This window comes from Scyliorhinus torazame, chromosome 15 (assembly GCF_047496885.1).
Source record: "Scyliorhinus torazame isolate Kashiwa2021f chromosome 15, sScyTor2.1, whole genome shotgun sequence".
In the NCBI taxonomy this organism is placed as follows: domain Eukaryota; kingdom Metazoa; phylum Chordata; class Chondrichthyes; order Carcharhiniformes; family Scyliorhinidae; genus Scyliorhinus; species Scyliorhinus torazame.
Window position 1 is genome coordinate 52,484,393 of NC_092721.1, and position 24,649 is coordinate 52,509,041.

Below are 24,649 nucleotides of genomic sequence, written 5' to 3' on the forward strand. Positions count from 1 at the left end.
GTTTTGCATTGGGAGGTCAGCTCACAGCGGAGGGCGGGTTTAAGCAATCATCTGTTCCAGTCCACTAATTTAAATAAATTCATACCTTTCATGGCTGCTGGGATGTAATTCTGGAACTCAGTACTTTTTTTGTTTAACAAACATTTTATAAAGGCATTTATGGTTTAATAACAACAAAAGATACAAATACAAATGTAAACATAAATCTGTAACACCCCCCCCCCCCCACCAACAACACACAAAATTCCCAAGTCCCTCCATCTCCTCTCGCTGATCCCGCCTAAACTAAACTGAACTAACTCCCCCTACCCCCCTCATTCCCTCAACCCCCCCTTTATTGTATCTGATACCAGTTTAATTTTCCCCGAAGAAGTCGATAAACAGCTGCCACCTCCGAACGAACCCTAACATTGATCCTCTCAGGGCGAACTTAATTTTCTCAAGCCTGAGAAACCCCGCCATGTCGCTCACCCATACCCCTGACTTTGGGGGCTCTGAGTCCCTCCACGGTAATAGGATCTGTCTCTGGGCTACCAAGGAGGCAAAGGCCAAAACGCCAGCCTCTCTCGCCCCCTGGACTCCCGGGTCTTCCGACACTCCAAAAATCACCACCTCTGGACTCGCTGTCACCCTCGTTTTTAGCACCGTGGACATGACATCCGCAAAGCCCTGCCGCAATCCCCTAACCTTTGGACATGCCCAAAACACGTGGACATGATTTGCGGGCCCTCCTACACACCTGTCCCCCATCCCCAAAAACCTGCTCATCCGCGCCACCATCATGTGTGCCCGGTGAACCACCTTGAATTGAATCAGGCTGAGCCTGGCACCTGATTAGGACATGTTGACTCGACTCAGAGCAACCTCCCACAGACCCACTCTAGCTCATTTACCCATTTGCGCTTTACCTCCCCTATCAGGGTTCCCTCCCACTCCATAAACTCTTTATAAATTTCCGAGACCTTCCCCTCCCCCACCTCCGTTTTAGAAACTACCCTATCCTGTATCCCCGGTGTGGTAGAAGCGGAAAGGTCGAAACCTGCCTTCGCACAAAGTACCTTACCTGCAGATAGCGAAACCCATTCCCATCCAGCAATTGGATATCCTCCTCCAAATAAGGAAAGCTCCCGCCAATAAACTGGTCCCCCAGCCTCTCAATATCTGCTCTCTGCTACCTCTGAAACCCTCCCATCCAATCTCCCCAGGACAAACCGGGGATTGCCACAAATTGGAGCCCACATCGACGCTCCCTCCACTCCCATATACTCCGTCACCGACCCCATACTCTCAGAGCCACCACCACCACCGGGCTTGTAGAGTACCGGGCCGGCGAGAACAGCAGAGGTGCCGTTACCAGTGCTCCTAAACTTGTGCCCCTACATAATGCCGCCTCCACCCGCTCCCATACCGACCCCTCCCCCACTATCCACTTCCTGATCATGGGTATATTTGCACGCAGTAGTAATTCCTAAGGTTCGGCAGGGCCAACCCTCCCACCTCGGCTCCGCTCCAGCAGCACTTTCCTGACTCGCGGGATTTTAGCCGCCCATACAAACCCAGAGATCACCGCATTAACCAGCTTAAAAAAGGCCTTTGGTATAAAAATAGGGAGACACTGGAAAACAAACAAAAATCTCGGGAGAACCATCATCTTTACGGTCTGTACCCTCCCCTCCAGTGACAACGGGAGCCTGTCCCACCTCCGAATGTCTTCCTTCATTTGCTCAACTAACCGGACAGATTTAATTTATGTAACTGCTCCCACCCCCGTGCCACCTGAATTCCCAAGTATCGAAAACTCCCTCCCACCACTTTAAACGGCAACTCCCCCAACCTCCTCTCCTGCCCCCTCAACTGTATCATAAAAAACTCACTTTTTCCCATTTTCAATTTGTAACCCAAGAACCAGCCAAAATCCCCTAATCTCTCATAATCTCTCCCATCCCCCTGAAGGGGTCAGAAATATACAGGAATAGGTCGTCCGCACACAAGAGACCTGTGTTCCACCGTCGCCTCCCCCTCGGACTAGCCCCTTCCAATCCTATGACGCTCTCAATGGTTCTGTAGCCAAGGCAAACAACAGTGGTGAGAGTGGACACTCTGCCTCGTCCCCGGTTCAGTCGGAAACATTCCAAACTCACCCGGTTCGTCCGCACACTCACCGCCGGTGCCTGGTACAGCAACCGGACCCAGTCTACAAAACCCCACCCAAACCCAAACCACCCCAGGACTGCCAACAAATACTTCCATTCCACCCGGTCGAAGGCCTTCTCCACGTCCACAGCGACCACCACCTCCACCTCTCTCCCCTCAGAGGACATCATGATGACATTCAAGAGCCTTCTAACATTAACCATTAGCTGCCTTCCTTTAACATATTCACCTGGTCCTCCCGATCACCCCCGGAACACAATCCTCTATTCTCGGGGCCAAAATCTTGGCCAGCAATTTGGTGTCAACATTTAGGAGGGAGAATGGTCTGTATGACCCGCATTGTTCTGGGTCCTTCTCCCGCTCCAGGATCAATGAGATCGAAACCGGTGACATTGTTGGGGGAAGAACCCCCCGCTCCCTAGCCTCATTAAATGCCCTCACCAGCAGCGGACCCAGCACCCCAGAAAACCTCTTGTAAAACTCCACTGGTTATCCGTCCGGTCCCGGGGCCTTGCCCGACTGCATGGCCTCCAATCCCTCGACTACTTCCATAATCCCGATCAGGGCTCACAGAACCCTACCAACAACCCTTCTTCCACCTTCGGAAACTCCAAACCCTCCAAGAATTGCCTCATCCCCTCCACTACAGCTGGGGGCTCCGACTCATACAACCGACTGTAAAATTCCTTGCTGTAACTCAGTACTTAATGGAATTCATAGGTCCACCTTCGTTCACTACAAGGACTGCAGAAGCTCAAGAAGAAAGCCCATCACAACTTCTTCAAGAGAAAACAGGGCTGAGCAATATATATTGGATTTGTCAGAAATACCCACATCCCAAGAATGAATATACAAAAAAAAAAGAGTGATTTGAAGATGAAAACTTCAATGCAAATAGAGGCAGTATAAAAAGTTTACTCAAATGTGAAAATAATCTAGAAACAAATTCCGATATAAATCAAAAAATATACAATCAGTAATCCCCTCCAAAACCCACAATTTTGAAAGAAGGCTTTTGTAAAATGATCATACCTCAGCACTGAAAACCACTTTCCAAAAATGGTTTGTGTGGGCATCAGGATAAGTAATACAGCCATTCCAGCCATGCAAGATGGTCCTATTTCCTGCCAGAGTAGTGCCACCACTGCAATGGCCTGCAATGGTCCAACCCATAGAAAATGCAGGAATATGGTTACCTTTTAACAGTTGGAATAAAATATATGCAGCATTAAAAATTAAGAATATTTTAGAAAACCTATAATTTAGGAGGAAAATTACACACAATATTATAATATAAAGACACCCAATTTGGTAAACTAACAACATAGGCACTAAAATTGCACTGATATAATAGCACACAAGCACTTAGCAAGCTTAAAATAAATTTTAGACAAACATTTAAGCCCTCATGTTTGCAGTAGATATTTCAAGTCACAGATTCAAAATATTATGTTAAGAATTAATATGTTAAAAATCCCTGATTAATATGTTAAAGGTCCCTAAAATCCCTGTGTTTAGAAAAAAAATCCAATTTTCAGATAGATAATTTGTTGCATCCTTTTAAATAAATCAAATCCGATTTCCCGCTCACTCGCACCATGGATAATTTATTCACCAAGTATTAATGTCTAGAATAAAGCAGCTTTGACCCCCTTACACAAGTCTGGAGATGATAGCGGAGCAATTAGTAATTGCAGAAATCACTAAATCATACATATTTACAGCATGGAAAGAGGTCATTCAGCCCAGCGTGTCTGTGCTGCTCACAAGTAGCCTTCCAGCTTAATCCTACTTTTCAGCTTTTGGTTACGGTATGTCGAGTGTTTATCCAATTACCTTTTAAATGTCATGAGGGTTTCTGCTTCTACCGTTCTTTCAAACATCAAGTTCCAATTCCTTGAATCGATTCCAAACCTCTTCCCTCTGTCCTCAAATCTATGCTGCTTGTTATGGATCCCCTCAACCAAGGAGATCAGGACCTCCTATCCACTCTCATCATAATTTTATATACTTCAGTTACGACTGCCTCAGTCTCCTCTCTTCTAAAGAAAACAACACTAGTCTATACAATCTTTCCTTCAAATGAAAATTCTCCAAACCAGTTAACATGCTCATAAATTTCCCCTCTAGCCCTCTATCCTATAGTACAGTGACTAGAAATTCATGCAATACTCCAGCTGTGGCATAAATAGTGTTTTATACAGTGCCACCATAATGTTCCAGCTTTTCTAATCGATGCTTCAACTAACAACGATAAGTACCGACTATGTAATCTACCTTTGCAGCCACTTTCAGGGATTTGTGGACAAGATATCTTTTTCCTCTTCATTTCTCAATTTGCTACCGTTTATTGTGGATTCTTTGCCTTGCTAGGCTGCCCCAAATCATAGAATTTACAGTGCAGGAGGCCATTCGGCCCATCGAGTCTGCACCGGCCCTTGGAAAGGGCACCCTCCACCCTATCCCCGTAACCCAATAAGCCCACCCAATCATTTTTGACACTAAGGGCAATTTAGCATGGCCAATCCATCTAACCTTCACAACTTTGGACTGTGGGAGGAAACCGGTGCACCCGGAGGAAACCCACGCAGACATGGGGAGAAAGTGCGAACTCCACATAGACAGTGAACCAAGCCGAGAATCAAAACTGGGATCCTGGAGCTGTGAAGCGACTGTACTACCGTGTGCATGACTTCACACTTCTCAGCATTGAATCCTCTTTGCCACTGTCTCACTGACCTGACTAGTCCATTGATATTTTCATGCAGTCCAGTTTTATTCTTTATTATTAACGACATGTTCAATTAACGACTGGCTAGAAACGTCTTAATCGTACCCCTACATTCAAGTCCATATCATTTATATTTACCACAAAAATCAAGGCATGATACTGAACCCTGTGAAACCTTAATAGCAACAGCCATTCAGTCACAAAAATGAGCACGGACCATTAGCTCTTGCTCTGAGCCAATTTTGGCTCACTTTGCCTTGGGTCCCATGGTCTTTGACTTGGGCTTTGAATCATCATAGAATTTACTGTGCAGTTTACTATTCGGCCCATCAAGTCTGCACCGGCCGTTGGAAGAGCATCCTACTTAAGCCGACGCCTCCACCCTATCCCCGTCATCCATTAACCCCTCCTAACTTTTTTTTTGGACACTAAGGGCAATTCAGCCTGGCCAATCCACCTAACCTGCACACCTTCGGACTGTGGGAGGAAATCGGAGCAGCCAGAGGAAACCCATGCAGACATGGGCAGAGCGTGCGAACTCCACATAGACAGTGCCGGGAATCAAACCTGGAACTCTGGAGCTGTGAAGCAACAGTGCTAACCACTGTGCTATCATGCAGCCCATATTTGAGTTCAGCACGTCAGAGACACAAAGCTAATCTAGTTCAGTGACAATGGGAGCGATTAATAAGAGTCACTTGTTGTCGGGTAAGATTCATGCAACAAAGTGCGTTACAGTCTCGTAAAACATAATATGCAATGTACAGTTTTACCAACATTCAACCGCCAAGATCCAGTGACGTGTGCCCACATTTTCCAGTCTCGAATCCAAAGACCAGACATAAGACGCAAGTCCTGACTCATGGATCTCCGTGGGTATTGCCTGGGAAGTTTAAACTCCCAATGGGAAATTCCCTGCTCCTCACAATCCTCTGTGAATCTCTCCAACTGAAACTTGGATTAAATGCACAAGACCTGGATAGCTGCCTAGGAAATGTTAGACATGTTAAAACCTAGTCTAAGACCTGGATAATTCTACAACCGACCCCACCACCTAACTACCCCTCCTGACCAGACTTGATCATACCCCACCCTACAGCTGGACTAAATACACCCACCGACCCCCACCCCCCTTCCCCGATCCAAAAATATCAACCCCCAACTACCGCCAACACACGCTCCTCCCTTCCCTTGACTGGGTCATACTGCAGCCCCTAATCAGACCGGTCTATCCCACTTATCTATGACTAGATCCAACCACCATCCACCCCTGCCCCCAACCAGACCTGAACAAAGAACAAAGAACAAAGAACAAAGAAATGTACAGCACAGGAACAGGCCCTTCGGCCCTCCAAGCCCGTGCCGACCATACTGCCCGACTAAACTACAATCTTCTACACTTCCTGGGTCCGTATCCTTCTATTCCCATCCTATTCATATATTTATCAAGATGCCCCTTAAATGTCCCTATCGTCCCTGCTTCCACTACCTCCTCCGGTAGTGAGTTCCAGGCACCCACTACCCTCTGCGTAAAAAACTTGCCTCGTACATCTACTCTAAACTTTGCCCCTCTCACCTTAAACCTATGCCCCCTAGTAATTGACCCCTCTACCCTGGGGAAAAGCCTCTGACTATCCACTGTCTATGCCCCTCATAATTTTGTATGCCTCTATCAGGTCGCCCCTCAACCTCCTTCGTTCCAGTGAGAACAAACCGAGTTTATTCAATCGCTCCTCATAGCTTATGCCCTCCATACCAGGCAACATTCTGGTAAATCTCTTCTGCACCCTCTCTAAAGCCTCCACATCCTTCTGGTAGTGTGGCGACCAGAATTGAACACTATACTCCAAGTGTGGCCTAACTAAGGTTCTATACAGCTGCAACATGACTTGCCAATTCTTATACTCAATGCCCCGGCCAATGAAGGCAAGCATGCCGTATGCCTTCTTGACTACCTTCTCCACCTGTGTAGCCCCTTTCAGTGATCTGTGGACCTGTACTCCTAGATCTCTTTGACTTTCAATACTCTTGAGGGTTCTACCATTCACTGTATATTCCCTACCTGCATTAGCCCTTCCAAAATGCATTACCTCACATTTGTCCAGGTTAAACTCCATCTGCCATCTCTCCGCCCACCTGACTAACCAACAGGCAATTCAACTAACTGTTCACCACTCACCTCACCAATTTACTAATATTCACAGAATCCCTGCAGTGCAGGAGGTCATTCATTCCATTGAGTCTTCACAAGCCCGCTGAAAGAACACCCTACCTAGGCCTAATTCCCCACCCTCTACCCATAACCCCACCTAGCCCACACCTCCCTGGACATTAAGAGGCAATTTCGCTTGGCCAATCTACCTTACCTGCACATGTTTGGACTGTGGAGGAACCCGGAGGAAACCCACACAGACATGGGGAAAATGTGCAAACTCCATACTGACAGTTACCCAAGATCAGAATTGAACCCAGGTCCCTGGCGCAGTGAGGCTGTGCCGCTTTCCAGAATATGGCAGCTAGTGCCATGAGTTCCAACTCTACCCCACTCCAACGGAATCCTCCAGAGAACATTGAACTGTGCATTTCTTTGACATGCGGGGTCAGAAGCTCCCGGTAGAAATGCGCAGTAGCATCAACACAGGAGAATTAATGCACCAATGTGCTCAGAATTGCCCTTAACCGGAAGATTCAGATCTTTATGTTTTACAAGTTGTCTTACACATACTGTTGATGATGTGGAGATGCCAGCATTGGACTGGGGTGAGCACAGTAAGAAGTCTTACAACACCAGGTTAAAGTCCAACAGGTTAGTTTCAAATCACCAGCTTTCAGAGCACTGCTCCTGCTTCACCTGAAACAAACCTGTTGGACTTTAACCTGGTGTAAGACTTCTTACTGTGCTCATATTGTTGAGAGCACGTTTGATAGGTCCCCAATTCAGTTTGTATGTTATTTATTTTATTCATCTTTAATTATACAAAACATTCATAATATATGTAGTGTCCAAAATGTAATTGTTTTTCAAACTAGGAAGACTGCCTGCACTGACATGCGGGAGGATAGAATAATGATGAATGGTGACATTCCCCACCCACTCCCAATCATCACATAAGTACTAATTACCTGATCAAACTTGTTTACATCATTGGACAACAGATTTACTATCTGACCTGTCGTCGTTTTTGCCAGTGCAACATTGCTGAGACGAAGTGCCTGAAATATACAATGATATTATTCTAAATTAATGTCAACAGAGAGTTTGTAAATAACAAGGGTTTTGTTATTTAGTTGCATTCACTACTTCTTGCATTAATGTCAGCAAATGTACCTATTTTGGCACATTGTTATTTGTGAGATCTACTCCCATGAGGTGTAATTGAAAGGCATCAGATAGGAAATTGTGATTCGCAATTGCGAGTGCACAAGAGACAAATTCAAGTATCCCTCGACCAGTAATTGTTAAGAGTCCTTCCTTTTGATTTCCCATTGTTCCCATTGCATTTATTTTATTGTTACTACTTCTTTCGTTTCGGGGATCGTTAATGGAGATATACCTATCAATCGAGCGGGGGAAGTACAGAATTCAAAGTTTCAAGTAGCTTGACAACTGGAACGTTATGTCCTCAAGTTTTGTATTTGGGAAAGGAAATCCCAGACTTTCTGGCACCTAGAAGATTGGAGAGATATTTGGTTTGATTGGTTGGCTGGCAGCCAATGGGGTGGCCACGGACAGTGTTCCGCCTGACAACAGACAGCGACTGGTTATCATATAATCATAGAATCCCTACAGTGCAGAAGGAGGTAATTCTGCCCTTTGCGTCTGCACCGACACTTCGAATGGACACTCTACCCGCTTAAACACCCCTGGGCCACTCCACACTATCCAAAAACTGGGTATTAAGTGGCAACCTAGCATGGCCAATCATAATGGGCTTTTTCGGAGCGACCCCAGCAGAAAAGACAAGACCCTCAAAGAAAGAAGCTGTGTTTTCTCCCTCTCGCTTGACTACTGACTCTCTGTTTCTGTAAGTCTACAGTCAAAACTATTACAAGCTGAAGGAAAAGAAAACATCCAATTTAAGACCTAAAGTAAAGAAAGAATCTAACTGGAAGACATCCCATCTGAAGTCAAAGATCCCAATCTTTTATTTTTCATCATTATTTTCTTCCCTCTCCGTGGCTCAATGTTGTCAGTGTGTATGTCAGTGTGTATGTAAATAGAGTGGAGTGCATCAGAAAGAGGGGGTTGGGAATTAGACGGTAAAAATTAATCAGTTGCATTTCTGCCTACTTAATACTAATTACGGTTGAAAAACAAGGTTATTTGTGTTAACATTTACAAACCTGGTGATGTACTTAATCAGGATAAAACCAAAGACATTGGATATTTAAGTCACTTTAATTGCACCTGTGTTGCGACCACTGGGTCAAGTGGAGCTGGAATTATCCACGCATTAGCATGGTGTTAGAACATAGAATACACAGTGCAGAAGGAGACCATTCGGCCCTTCACGTCCGCATCGACCCACTCAAGCCCTCACCTCCACCCTATCTCCGCAACCCAACAACCCCTCCCAACCCGTTTGGTCACGAAGGGCAATTTATCATGGCCAATCCACCTAACCTGCATGTCTCTGGACTGTGGGATGAAACCGGAACACCCGAGGAAACCCACACAGACACGGGGAGAACGTGCATTCTCCGCACAGATAGTGACCCAGCGGTGAATCGAACCTGAGACCCTGGCGCTGTGAAGCCACAGTGCTAGTCACTTGTGCTACCGTGACATAATTTGGGGGCTTGGTCCTGGGATTTTTGGAACGGTAAAAATTTGGGGTACAGTATTTATTAAAGAGGCGGCAACATTCCAATAGCACAACAGAATGGCTCTGGAAGCTTTTATTCAGGTGGAGGACCTACCTGCGGTTTATTTACAAGGATTTTGAAAAGACAACTTAATTGAATTGGGAAATGAATTAAAAATAGAGGTGCCAACTAACGCCAAGAAGGCAGAGATGTGTCTGTTAGAAACACAGGAGATACCAGGAGCAAGCAGTCAAAGGAGTGTAGCATCAGAGACATTTCCTGATGGGGAAACCGGGCTGGAGATAATTCGATTACAGTACTAGCACGAGAGGATACTTTAAAAAATGGAAATCGAGTTGGAGATGCGAGAAAATAATAAGTTCCAAAGAGCATTTAAAATGAAGAAGTTGGATTCAGAGGGAAAAACAGAAGAGAGTGTTCCAGCTTAAATCACTGGAAATTAAAAGTGAGCTGCCAGGAGTTAGAGGGGAATTTAACCCTGGAACAGAACCCAGTGGGGATATGCTTACATGCCTGACCAAATAGAGGCATTCTTCATGGCATTTGAGAAAATTGAAACCCAAATGCAGTGGGGGAAGAAAAGTGGAAAAGCAGCAAGGAGGCACAGTGGTTAGCACTGCTGCCTCAGCAACAGTGGCCCGGGTTTGGTCCCAAACTTGGTTGACTGCCTATGTGGAGTTTGCACTTTCTCCCATTGTCTGCGTGGGTTTCCTCTGGGTGCTCCGGTTTACTCCCACAGTCCAAAGATGTGCTGGATCGTGGATTGGACATGCTAAATTGCCCCTTAAGTGTCTAAAGCGATAGGTGGGGTTATGGGGATAGGGTGCGGCGTGGCCTGGTTGGGTGCTCTTGCAGAAGATCGGTGCAGACTCAATGTGCAGAATAGTCTTCTTCTGCACTGTAGGGATTCTATGATTACCCATACAAAGTTAATTGGGACAGGCACAGGAAGTTGATGCTTGCCTGTCAGAGACCGGGATATCTAACAATTACGACGAGGTAAAATAAGGCTATACTGTGTGCATACAAATTACTTCCGGATCATTTAGGCAATTTAAAGAAACAGCTGGGATAGGCATTGTTATGGGTGAGGCGTTTTCAGAACCCCAAAATGTATCATGGAGTTCAACCAACCTGTCCCTTTAATGGATTTGTTGCTTTTCCTAGCACACGGCTTTTTCCCTAGGTGTGGGATTACAATTATGGACACGTGGGTTTTTAAACACAAAACACTGTTTATTCCATGAACTCAACTTAACATCTTAAATAAACATTGGATCTCTTAACACCCCTTTCTTCAAAGATAACACAGAAAATATTGCAACAGTAAATAACTCCTTAAAATGTTCCTTCAAACTTCCAAGAGACTTAACACCTTTAAACAAAATCACATCAGGTTAAAGGCTTCATTATTATAAGTTTAAATCACCCAAATGACCCAGAGATGGTCTTTTATGGCAGACACCACAGCTCACTGCAAACACAGACACACACAAGCTGTTTTTAAAACTTGCAGCTCTCTGGAAACACACAGACACCCACAAGCTGTTTTTAAACTGAAACTAAAAACCTGCCAAAATGGCTGACCTAAAGCCCAGCTCCACCCACTCTCTGACATCACTGTTTTCTTAAAGATACATTGCTTAAATATCCATGTTTTAAAGGTACCCTCACATGACAACATGTTGAATTTGAAAGGGTTAAGCAGAACAATTTTGATAGATGGATACGAGCATTGAGAGTTCAAACTATCTTTGATGCTCTGAGAGAAGTACTAAGGGTGAAGATGAAACTCGAAAAACTAGGTGTTACCATTGCAATAAGGTGAGACATGTTCATTCAGCATGTTGGAAGTTGCGATGAAAGTCCACGGCACATGTCAGGGTTCACAAGTTCGATTATGAAAAGGGAACTGTAATAATCCCCACGAGGCCCACAGGGATACCCTGATTGATTTCCCGTTGTTCACCTTACCGCTCGGCCTCCTGGATCTTAATAGGAACAAAAGTGGAGAACACTACAGGGCAAACTGTAGTTCTAAGTAGAACTCGGCGACCCGAGGTGTGATGAATGAGGTAAATGAAAGATATGCAAAGTTTTTATCTAACGGGAAGATCACCATATTTTCGTCAAGTGATGTAGCCAAGCCCATAACTATTTTAAGGGACACATGTGCTACGTAAACTCTACTGGAGAGGGATTAGGTTTTCCCTCCGGAGTTCAATGATAGCTAAGGTGCTCAGTGAATGGGATAAGTGGAGATTATATCCCAGTTCCACAGAACTGTTACAGTATAGGAGGCTATTCGGCCCATCAAATCTGCAACAACTTTCTGAAAGAGCACGCTAACGAGGCCCACTCCCCAGACCCACTCCCCCACCCAATCGTTATAACCCCACCTAACCTGCACATATTTTTGGATTATGAGCGGAAACTAGAGCACCCGGAGGAATTCCACGCAGACAAGGAGAGAAATTGCAAACTCCACACAGACCCATGGTCAGAATTGAACCCGGATCCCTGGTGCTATGAAGCAGCAGTGTTAAGCACTGTGCCACCATGACGCCCCAATTGAATAAAGTACAATTGGAGTGTGATTTATGATCAGGTCCAGTAGTCGTTAGAGTGGATAAGAAGTTACCAGTGGACGGAAAAGACTTACTTTGGGGGAATTATTTGGCAGGAGCAAAGGTTATAGCTTCACCCATGATTACAGAGAGTCTGAGGAAAGATAAGGAAACACAACAGATACAGGAACGGTTTCCAGATATTTTTCCGTCATGTGTGATGTGACCAGGGCAATGCTAAACATAGTTCACCAATCACATGGTGGAATAACCAAAACTATCCTTGAGGATGAGGATAATTCCGAGGAACTGTTTGGTAGGACATCATGAATTGAGGTCCAGGAGGCAGATCGCAAGCACAGTCAGCTGTCATGAAGTTGAAATTGAGGCGGTTCCAGAGTGCTATTACGTAAGGAGCGGAATACTGATGAGGAAGTGGAGACAACCTCATAGATCTACAGATGATGAATGGGCAGTTGTTCATCAGATGCACAGGAATGTAGTGCAATTCTGTAAAACCGGTCATACTTGTCGGGCAGTCGGTAGACCACAACATGGAATTAAACCAACACCTTTAAAACCCATACCAGTGTCCAGTGTCTGTAGAACCATTTCGTCATGTATTTGTAGATTGTGTAGGAGCATTGCCTAAAACGAAGGCAGGGCATCAGTTCATTCTTACAGTTATGGATATGACTACCTGATTTCTGGAAGCTACACCTTTAGAATTAAAGCTAAGGTTGTAGTGGAAAAGTTGACGCAGTTTTTCACACGCTAGGGCCTGCCCTGAGAAGTACAATCTGACCAGGGCTCTAACATGTCTAAAATTTTCCAGGACGTAATTTGTAGTTGAGGTCCTAAGCAACTAAAGTCGACCACCCATCACCCACAAGCTTTGAAGGGATATCATCAGACTCTCAGAACCATGATTAGGGCCTATTTGCATGAATATGCAAGAGATTGGGACAAGGTAATGAATTTTTTACTATTTGCCGCCAGGGATTCTCTGAATGCATCAACTGGGTTTAGCCCATTTTAATTGGTTTATTCCCATGAAATAGAGGGCCCATTAAAATTGATGAAAGGGAACGTACTAAAAGTAAAGGACAAATCCTCAATATTGGACTGCATGTCCACATTTCTGAACAGACCCACAGGAGCTACTCAGCTAGCGCAAGAGCATTTAAAGATTTTAAGTTAAGAATAAAGATGTGGGAAGACAAACATACCAGGTCCAGAACATTCCAAGCTGGAGATGAGGTACTGCTGCCTCACAGCACCAGAGTCACGGGTTCAATTCCAACCTTGGGTGACTGTGTGGAGTTTGCGCATTCTCCCAGTGTCTGCGTAGATTTCCTCCGACTGCACTGGTTTACTCCCACAGTCCAAAGCTGTGGTTAGGTGGATTGGCCATGATCAATTGCCCTTAGTGTCCAAAAGGATAGGTGGGGTGCGGGGGTAGGGTGGGGCGCGGCCTAGTTGGGTGTTCTTGCAGAAGATTGGTGCAGACTCGATGGGCAGAATGGTCTCCTTCTGCACTGTAGGGTTTCTACGATTCAGTCACATTTCAACAACTAATGTACAAGTAGTGGTTAGGGTGCCTAACTGTGTGGTCTATTTGGACGTCATAGTGCCCAGTGACACATAAAAGTGCATGTAGAACATTTGGAGGAGTTATTTAAACAACTGAAGTTGGCCAATTTAGTTATCAATTTGGCCGAGAGCGAGTTTGCTTAAAGCAAAAGTGACCTACTTAAGACATATTGTGGGACAGCTGGTACCCAGAACTGCCAAAGGGTGTTACTTGTGTTCCCAGTTCCCAAAATGAAACGGGAGATACAGACTCCTAGGCATGTGCAGGTTTTATAGAAAATTTGTACCTTACTTCAGTACTATTGCAGTACCTTTGCCAATATATTGCAGAAGCTAGCAAAGATGGTATGACCTCCAGAAAGCCAAAAAGAGTTTGAGAAATTGAGGGCCAGATTGATAAGCGAACCTGATTATGCCAAAACTTTTTTAATGGCCCTGGAAGTCAGTGACCGGGGGTGGAAGTAGCGTTGTTACAGGATGATGAAGCAGGAAGAGAGAAGCCGGTAGGATACTTTTCAAAAAAACTAAGTCAGTGCCAAAGAAAGTACTTCACCAGCGAGAAGGAAGCCTTAGCATTGCTACAAACCCTTTGGCATTTTGAGTTTATGGCAGCACAATAATGAACATAGACTAGTCTATACTGACCATATTCCTCTTGCGTTTATAGAAAAACGTAAAACCCGGAATGCAAAATTGTTCCTCAGGGAATTTAGTGTTGCAACCTTTTGATGTTAAAATTGTAGATATCTAGAAGGGACAATATTATTGCGGATGCATTTTCATGGGGTTAAATGCAGTTTAATTGTAAATATAAGAACAGGAGAACTTGTATAGTGGGAAGGGAAGGATGTGTGTTTTGTGATTTGTGTTACATACCTGACGAAATGTCCTTCTAATGAGGTTTCATCCCTCTAAGGTCTCCTTTGTGTTTGAGTCCTTCCTTTTGATTTCCATTTGTTCCCATTGCTTTTATTTTATCTTTTTTTTGGTCATGGAATAGTTAATAATTTTAAGTCGAGCGGAGGAAGTACAGAATTCAAAGTTACAAATCGCTGACAACTAGAACATTGTGTCGTCAAGATTTGTATTTGGGAAAGGAATTCCCAGACATTCTGGCACTCAGCAGATTGGAGGGATTTGGTTCAATTGATAGGCTGGCGCCCAATGGGGTGACCAGGGACAGTGTTCTGCCTGACAACAGACAGCGAATGGTTCCTGCCAGGTGGGGTTTTTTCGGACAAAACCCAGCGGAAGACACAAGACTTTTGAAGAAAGAAACGGTGGTTTCTCCTTTTCCCTTGGTTGCTGTCTGCCTGCTGTCTCTGTGAGTCTACAATAAAGACAAGCAGAAGGAAAAGATAACATCCAACTGAAGACCTAAACTGGAGAAAGAATCGAACTGGAATACATCCCATCTGAAGTCAAAGATTCCTATCTTTTACCTTTTATCATTATTTCTTCCCTCTCCACCACCCTTTCCCTCTATGTTGTCTGGGCTTGTGAGTGTACATGTGTAAGTAATATGTCTCGGATCGTGTTTTCGGGATCCTTAAGGGGAGGGGGAGCTGCCCCAAGTCGTGGTCCACATAGGTACCAACGACATAGGTAGGAAAAGGGATAGGGATGTAAGGCAGGAATTCAGGGAGCTAGGGTGGAAACTTAGATCTAGGACAGAGTAATTATCTCTGGGTTGTTACCCGTGCCACGTGATAGCGGTGATGAGGAATAGGGAGAGAGAGGAGTTGAACACGTGGCTACAGGGATGGTGCAGGAGGGAGGGTTTCAGATTTCTGGATAATTGGGGCTCATTCTGGGGTCGGTGGGACCTCTACAAACGGGATGGTCTACACCTGGACCAGAGGGGTACCAATAACCTGAGGGGGAAATTTGCTAATGCTCTTCGGGAGGGTTTAAACTAGTTCAGCAGGGGATTGGGAACCTGAATTGTAGCTCCAGTATACAGGAGGTTGAGAGTAGTGAGGTCTTGAGTAAGGTTTCAAAGTTGCAGGAGTGTGCCGGCAGGCAGGAAGGTGGTTTAAAGTGTGTCTTCTTCAATGCCAGGAGCATCCAGAATGAGGTGGGTGAACTTGCGGCATGGGTTGGTACCTGGGACTTCGATGTTGTGGCCATTTCAGAGACATGGATAGAGCAGGGACAGGAATGGTTGTTGCAGGTGCCGGGGTTTAGATATTTCAGTAAGCTCAGGGAAGGTGGTAAAAGAGGGGGAGGGGTGGCATTGTTAGTCAAGGACAGTATTACGGTGGCAGAAAGGACGTTTGATGAGGACTCGTCTACTGAGGTAGTATGGGCTGAGGTTAGAAACAGGAAAGGAGAGGTCACCCTGTTAGGGGTTTTCTATAGGCCTCCGAAACGTTCCAGAGATGTAGAGGAAAGGATTGCAAATATGCTTCTGGATAGGAGCGAAAGCAACAGGGTAGTTGTTATGGGGGACTTTAACTTTCTAAACATTGACTGGAAACGCTATAGTTCAAGTACTTCAGATGGGTCCGTTTTTGTCCAATGTGTGCAGGAGGGTTTCCTGACACAGTATGTAGATAGGCCAACGAGAGGCGAGGCCATACTGGATTTGGTACTGGGTAATGAACCAGGACAGGTGTTCGATTTGGAGGTAGGTGAGCACTTTGGCGATAGTGACCACAATTCGATTATGTTTACTTTAGTGATGGAAAGGCATAGGTATATACCGCAGGGCAAGAGTTATATCTGGGGGAAAGGCAATTATGATGCAATGAGGCAAGACTTAGGATGCATTGGATGGAGAGGAAAACTGCAGGGGATGGGCACAATGGAAATGTGGAGCTTGTTCAAGGAACAGCTACTGCGTGTCCTTGATAAGTATGTACCTGTCAGGCAGGGAGGAATTGGTCGAGCGAGGGAACCGTGGTTTACTAAAGCAGTCGAAACACTTGTCAAGAGGAAGAAGGAGGCTTATTTAAAGATGAGACATGAAGGTTCAGTTAGGGCGCTCGAGAGTTACAAGTTAGCTAGGAAGGACCTAAAGAGAGAGCTAAGAAGAGCCAGGAGGGGACATGAGAAGTCTTTGGCAGGTAGGATCAAGGATAACCGTAAAGCTTTCTATAGATAAGTCAGGAATAAAATAACGACGAGGGTAAGAGTCGGGCCAGTCAGAGACAGTAGTGGGAAGTTGTGCGTGGAGTCCGAGGAGAGAGGAGAGGTGCTAAATGAATATTTTTCGTCAGTATTCACACAGGAAAAAGACAATGGTGTCGAGGAGACAACGGAGATTCAGGCTACTAGACTAGAAGGGCTTGAGCTTCATAAGGAGGAGATGTTAGCAATTCTGGAAAGTGTGAAAATAGATAAGTCCCCTGGGCCGGATGGGATTTGTCCTATGATTCTCTGGGAAGCCAGGGAGGAGATTGCTGAGCATTTGGCTTTGATGTCATCTTTGTGTACAGGAATAGTGCCAGAAGACCTAAGGACAGCAAATGTTGTCCTCTTGTTCAAGGGGGGTAGAGACAACCCCGGTAACTATGGACCAGTGAGCCTTACTTCTGTTGTGGGCAAAGTCTTGGAAAGGTTTAGAAGAGATAGGATGTATAATCATCTGGAAAGGAATAATTTGATTAGAGATAGTCAACACGGTTTTGTGAAGGGTAGGTCGTGCCTCACAAACCTTATTGAGTTCTTTGAGAAGGTGACCAAACAGGTGGATGAGGGTAAAGCAGTTTATGTGGTGTATGTGGATTTCAGTAAAGCGTTTGATAAGGTTCCCCACGGTAGGCTACTGCAGAAAATACAGAGGCATGGCATTCAGGGTGATTTAGCAGTTTGGATCAGAAATTGGCTAGATGGAAGAAGACAATGGGTGGTTGATGGGAAATGGTCAGACTGGAGTCCAGTTACTAGTGGTGTACCACAAGGATCTGTTTTGGGGCCACTGCTGTTTGTCATTTTTATAAATGACCTGGAGGAGGGCGTAGAAGGATGGGTGAGTAAATTTGCAGATGACACTAAAGTCGGTGGAGTTGTGGACAATGCGGAAGGATGTTACAAGTTACAGAGGGATATAGATAAGCTGCAGCGCTGGGCTGAGAGGTGGCAAATGGAGTTTAATGCAGAAAAGTTTGAGGTGATTCATTTTGGAAGGAATAACAGGAAGACAGAGTACTGGGCTAATGGTAAGATTCTTGGTAGTGTGGATGAGCAGAGAGATCTCGGTGTCCATGTACATAGATCCTTGAAAGTTGCCACCCAGGTTGAGAGGGTTGTTAAGAAGGCGTGTGGTGTGTTAGCTTTTATTGGTAGAGGGATTGAGTTTCGGAGCCATGAGGTCATGTTGCAGCTGTACAGAACTCTGGTGCGGCCGCATTTGGAGTATTGCGAGCAATTCTGGTCGCCGCATTATAGGAAGGATGTGGAAGCATTGGAAAGGGTGCAGAGGAGATTTACCAGAATGTTGCCTGGTATGGAGGGAGGATCTTTTGAGGGAAGGCTGAGGGACTTGAGGCTGTTTTCATTAGAGAGAAGAAGGTTAAGAGGTGACTTAATTGAGGCATACAAGATGATCAGAGGATTGGATAGGGTGGACAGTGAGGGCCTTTTTCCTCGGATGGTGATGTCTAGAACGAGGGGACATAGCTTTAAATTGAGGGGAGAAAGATATAAGACAGATGTCAGAGGTAGGTTCTTTACTCAGAGGGTAGTAAGGGCGTGGAATGCCCTACCTGCAACAGTAGTGGACTCGCCAACACTAAGGGCATTCAAATGGTCATTGGATAGACATATGGACGATAAGGGAATAGTGTAGATGGGCTTTAGAGTGGTTTCACAGGTCAATGCAATATCGAGGTCCGATGGGCCTGTACTGCGCTGTAATGTTCTATGTTCTAATATATGTATTATATATATGTGGGGAGCATTAGGAAGGGGGTGGAGAATTAGACTGTAGTTAACCAGTTAATTTGTTGCCTGTTTAATACTAATTAATGTTCAATAGTAAAAGGTTATTTGTGTTAAAATTTGCCAACCCGGTGGTTGTACGTTGGGATCAAACCAAAGACATTGTATATTTAAGTAACTTTTATTTCACCTCAGTTGCGACCCCGGGTCAAGTGGGGTTGGAATTGACTGTGCACTGGCCCATGGTGTTGTGACACAAGATATAGTAACTTTTACAAGACGAGGTTCCACAAGCATCAGCTCAGTAACTGAACCCGTATAAATCTTTGAAACTATGATCTTATCAATTAAAAGCTTTGAAAAATGTAACTTCAAATATATTTTTGCACACAAAGGTTTTTAGCTTTCAGTCCTCACGTGGATTCTTCCAGATGTTTCCAGCTGTTGTGTCTACGGGTTATCAGGTGGATACATTTTTTAAAAACATCCAATCCCACCATCATGCATTTTGTGAAGGTCCAAGGACAACAAAAACATTTCCAAGGATTAACTAACACAAGAAAAGTTATGTTTAAACAATAGACCCAGGTCAGAAATAATGTGGCAAACTTTGTGTAGGGTGATAGGTGACTACGTTATACCTCAAGCATCTGCCAGAAAGTCTGGCATAAGTATCCGAGCTGGGGAGGAAAAAGAGGCAGCACCCTTCCATAGCCCCTTAGTTAAATTTATGTTGTTCGTGTAGCAGTGTATTCCCATCCCTATCACATGAATATATCAAACAAAGAACAAACAGCAAAGAAAAATACAGCACAGGAACAGGCCCTTCGGCCCTCCAGGACTGTGCCGACCGTGTTGCCTGTCTAACCTAAAACCTTCTACACTTCCGAGGTCTGTATCCCTCTATTCTCATCCTATCCATGTGTTTGTCAAGACGCCCTTGTCAAGCGTCACTATCGTACCTGCTCCCACCACCTCCTCCAGTAGCGAGTTCCAGGTTTCCACTACCCTCTGTGTAAAAAGCTTCCCTCGCACATCTCTTCTAAACTTTGCCCCTTGCACTTTAAACCTATGTCCCGTAGTAATTGACTTCCACCGAGGGAAAATGCTTCTGACTGTCCACTCTGTCCATGCCCCTCATAATTTTGTAGACTTTTATCAGGTTACCACTCAACCTCCGTCGTTCCAGTGAGAACAAGCCCAGTTTATCCAATCTCTCCTCATAGCTAATGCCCCTCCATACCAAGAAACATCCTGATAAACCTCTTCGGTACTCTCTCCAAAGCCTCCACATCATTCTGCTAGTGTGGCGACCAGAATGGAACACTATATTCCAAGTGTGGCCGAACTAACATTCAACATTTCCAAGCTTTACACCTCCAGAAAGAGCGTCAATTATTAAAAGCAATGAACTTACCTTTCTGTAAATCATATGACACATTGCTACTCTTAGTTTCATTCCAGTCCTTTGTACATGAAAGAAATACAGATGATGTAGAATTGCCAAAAATAATGTGCAAAGTGTTATACCAGCAGCATAGCCAAAGGCAACTTTGTAAGCTTCTGTATCTTCTGGATTGTAGTTTTCAAAGTAATTAATAATTTTTCCTAACATAATAGGTTGAGCAATTCTTATTATTTCCTAAAAAAGAAAAGATCAAATTAACAGTACAATTTGATGAACTCTCAAATTTTGGAAAATAATCAAAAAGCGACCAATACAGTTATGACAAAGATTCAAGTTTCTTTGTAAATCTCAAGGCAAAACCGAATAGAATTACTTCTGAATATACAAATACTGTCACAGACATTGGTTTGTGTTGTTAGATAATGAACATTTAATTTGTAATGTCAAATCCACGAATTGTAAATTTCAGAGAACATGTTCAAAACATTTTTCTTGCATTTCCTCAATCCCCATCAGCTTGTATCTGGAAGAAAACGTAGGAGAACTATAGAGATTCATTTTTCTCTATCGAATAAATTTTCTTTCATTACCAACCTCTTCCAAATGGAGAGCAAAGCAGAGAGGAGGAAAGTAAAGCCGGGAGGATAAAAGAGCACAAGCAAAAGCGAGACTGGGAGCAGAGTGCTAGATTGGAGTTTGAAACTCCGAAAGTGATATCAGGATTCAAAAGTGACAAAGGGCTTGTGGAAGGAGCTGATTGGGCAAGTACGGTCAGGTAAGTATTTACGACTTTTATCACTTATAATTTGTAAAGTCTATGTTTTGTGGTCTACAGTCTGTAAGGTCTACAATCTGTAGTAACGAGGACCAGGGTAGAAGGACCCTAGGGTAATTGATATCGTTTGATTTTAAGTGACTTCCAAAAGGTTTTATTTAGAGCGGTAAGTCATGGCAGGACTGCTCAAAGCTGTGATGTGTTCCTCCTGTTCTATGTGGGAGGCTAGGAACATTTCAGGCCAGCATGTGAGCAAGAAGTGTCTCAAGTGCAGCTCCTGGAAAGGCTAGGGTTTAGAGCTGGAGTGGCGACTGGGGACACTGTGGAGAATCCGCAAGGCGGAGAGCATCATAGATATCAAATATAGAGATGTGGCCACACCACAAGCTAAGACTCCACTGGCAGGAAAGAATTGGTGACCACCAGGCAGAGCAAGAGGACTAGGCAGGCAGTGCACGAATCTCCTGTGCTCATTCCACTGAAAAACAGATATATCACTTTCAATACTGTTGGGCGGAATGGCCTATCAGGGGAAAGCAGAAGCGGCCAAATTTGTTGCACCACAGTTGGCTCTGCTGCATAGGGGAGGAGTAAGAAGTGTGGGAATACAACTTTTATAGGGGATTCAATTGCATAAGGAGAAAGGCATTTCTGTGGCCGCAAACAAGACTCCAGGAAGTGGAAGTCACTTAAAATCAAATTTTATCAATTACCCTAGAGTCCCTGGTCCCTCTTTCCTGGTCCTCGTTACGCCTAGAGGGGGAAGGGGGAACAGCCAGTGGTCGTGGTACACATTGGTACAAACAACATAGGCAAAAAAAAAAGAATGAGATCCTAAAAGCAGAATATAGGATGTTAGGGAGCAAGTTGAAAAGTAGGACCTCGAAGGTAGCGATTTCAGGATTACTACCAGTGCCACATGCTGGTCAGAGCAGAAATAGCAGGATATATCCGATGAATACATAGCTGAAGAGATGGTGTGAGGGGGAACGTTTCAGATCCCTGGGACATTGGGACCAGTTCTGGGGGAGGTGGGACCAGTACAACCAGTGCAGGACCAGGACTGATGTCCTTAGGGGATCATTTGTTAGAGCGGTTGGGGAGGGTTTAAAGTAAAAGAAGCAGGGACAGGTGTGGAAGCGCTGGACAGCGTCTCTGCCACATACTCCAGCGAAATACTCTTGTGAATTCGGTGGTAGTTTTTACGGTATAGATATAGCGGCAATTCCACCAACATTAAGCTGAGGGCGGTGCCAAAGTGGGATTCTCCCAGCCCCGCGGCCAGGCCGGATTCTCCCAGTCCCGACGCTGGCAAGCGATTCTCCGCGGGCCGCTCTACGTGGCCGGGCCGCCGATTCTCCGGCCTGGATGGGCCGAGCGACTGCTCAAAAAATGCGGAGTCCCACCAGCGCCATCCTCACCTGGTCGTAGCCGGCAGGAACTCTCCTAGGTTCAGAGAGGGGCCTGGTGGTGGGGGGGGGCCTCCGATGGGGCCTGGCCTGCGATCGGGGCCCACCGATCGGCAGGTCGTCCTCTCGCTCCCCAGGCCTATTTTCTTATGCACCGGCCCCTGAACTCCCGCGCCATGTTGCGTCGGGGCCGGCGCATTGAGGGAGGCCACCGCACCTGCTCAGGTTGGCGCCGGCGCCACTGCGCATGTCTTCGTTGATGCTGGTGCCACTGCGCATGCACGGATCCCGCGGCGCACAGTTCGCGCCGGAATGGGAGGCTGGAGTGGCGTGAACCACTGCGCATGTCCTCGTTGACGCCGGTGCCACTGCACATGCGCGGGTTGGCGCGTTGCACAGTTCGCACCGGGATGGGAGGCTGGAGCGGTGTGAACCGCTCCAGCGCCGTGCTGGCCCCCTGTAGGGGCCAGAATCGGTACTCCCAGTGGCACGTTCACGCTGTCATGAAACTTGATGCCGTTTCCAACGGTATTGACACTCTGCTGTTGAATGGAAGAATCCCGCCCCCTATCTATAGGAACCATTTGTTTGAGCTGGCGAAATTGGATGCAACTTCGAGGGATGGGGAGGCAAAGGGCTGGTGAGGGTGAAAGACCTGTTACAGGAGAGGCGGTTCTCGAGTTTGTATAAGTTGAAGGAGAAAGCAGGGTTTGGGGGCATCAAATATGATCAGGTATTTTCAGGTGCAGCATTTTGTCTGGCGGGTATTTGACATTCCTGGTGGCGCCACCGTCTATCCTGTGGGACAGGATACGCTTGTGTGCGGCGTCGGAGGAGGGCTGCACTTCCAGGATATATGGGTGAATTTTGGGCGAAGAGCAGGAAGAAGTGACGGTCAGGTGGGAGGAGGAGCTGGGACCTATTCTGGAAGAGGAAGTATGGAGCGAGATTACCCATAGGGTGAATGCTACATCATCCAGTGCCACACTGAATTCAATACAACTCAAGGTGGTGTTTAGGGTGCACCTCAGCAGGGCCAGGATGAGTCAATTTTTTGAGGGGGTCAAGGATAAAAGTGAGTGGTGCTCAGAGGGGCTTGCTCACCACACGCACATGTTCTGGTCCTGTCCCAAGCTGGTGGGTTTTTGGGGGTTTTGTTTCAGCACCATATCGGCAATCCTGAAGGTTGACTTAAAACCATGTGGATTAGTTGCTTTATTTGGGGTGTTGAACCAGCCGGAGTTGAGGGCGGGGGGTGAGGGCGATGCGTTAGCCCAACGACGGATCTTGTTGAGCCGGAGGCAGGTGACGTCACCCAGTGCCGCAGCATGGCTGGGTGATTTATTGGAATTTCTGTACCTCAAGAAGGTTAGGTTTTCAGTGAGGGGGCCGATCGAGGGGTTCAATCGTAGATGGCGGCTGTTATTTTGCACTTAAAGAGCTGGTCCCTGTTAGTGGGGGGGTTGATTGTTGTTATTCGAGGTTATATTCCTGCATTGGGATTCATGCTACTCTTGTTGCTTGCAATTTTTGATTTGAGTGTCATTATTGCATAGTGTTGTGAATTTTTGGTATAAATTACAATTAAAATATTTTCAAAATAAAATACTGGACAATCTCAGCAGGTCTAACAGCATCTGTGGAGAGAACAGAGTGATGCTTCGAGTCTGGATAACTTTTCAAAAAGTTCTAGACAACCTGAAAATAGGTTGAGATTTGGAACACATTCAAAGGATCATCCTCTGCTGCCAGTTCCACCAACTCCAGCATTATGCCACCACCAAACACATCGTCCCCTAACTCCCCGTCAGCATATCGCAGGGACCGTTCCCTCGGGATACTCTGGTCCACTCCTCCATCACCCCCAACACCTCAACATCTTCCCACTGCACCTGCCCCTTTATCTCCTTGCTGCTCATCATTCAAGGGCCTCAGCACTCTTTTCAGGTGAGGCAATGCTTCACATACACCTCCTTCAATCTGGTCTATTGCTCCCAATAGCTCCTAATGTGGTCTACTCTACATTGAAGAGACTAAACACAGACTAAGTGACTACTTCGCAGAACACCTTTGGTCCACCCACAAGCAGAACCTAGACCTTCCTGTTGCTTGCCTTTTCAACACACCATCTTGCTCTCATGTCCACATGACTGTCCATGACGTGCTGCAATGGCCAGTGAAGCCCAGTGCAAACTGGAGGAAAAGCACCTCAACTCCCCATTAGGAAAGTTACAGCCTTTGGAATTAACATTGAGTTCAACAACGTTACACTGTGAACTTTCTCTTCCACCCTCACCCCAT

General features: G+C 45.6%; 1 protein-coding gene across 3 annotated transcripts in view; it reads right to left on the bottom strand.

Moving 5' to 3' along the window:
- abcc4 (ATP binding cassette subfamily C member 4 (PEL blood group)) overlaps positions 1-24,649 on the bottom strand; it is a 742,685-nt gene that overhangs the window by 654,001 nt on the left and 64,035 nt on the right. For all 3 annotated transcript variants that reach the window (XM_072476237.1, XM_072476236.1, XM_072476238.1), the window contains 3 exons: positions 20,174-20,398; positions 8,009-8,098; positions 3,187-3,350 (listed from right to left, as the gene is read on the bottom strand). In XM_072476237.1, coding sequence (XP_072332338.1) covers positions 3,187-3,350; positions 8,009-8,098; positions 20,174-20,398 — 479 coding nt within the window. The remainder of the gene's footprint in view (positions 1-3,186; positions 3,351-8,008; positions 8,099-20,173; positions 20,399-24,649) is intronic.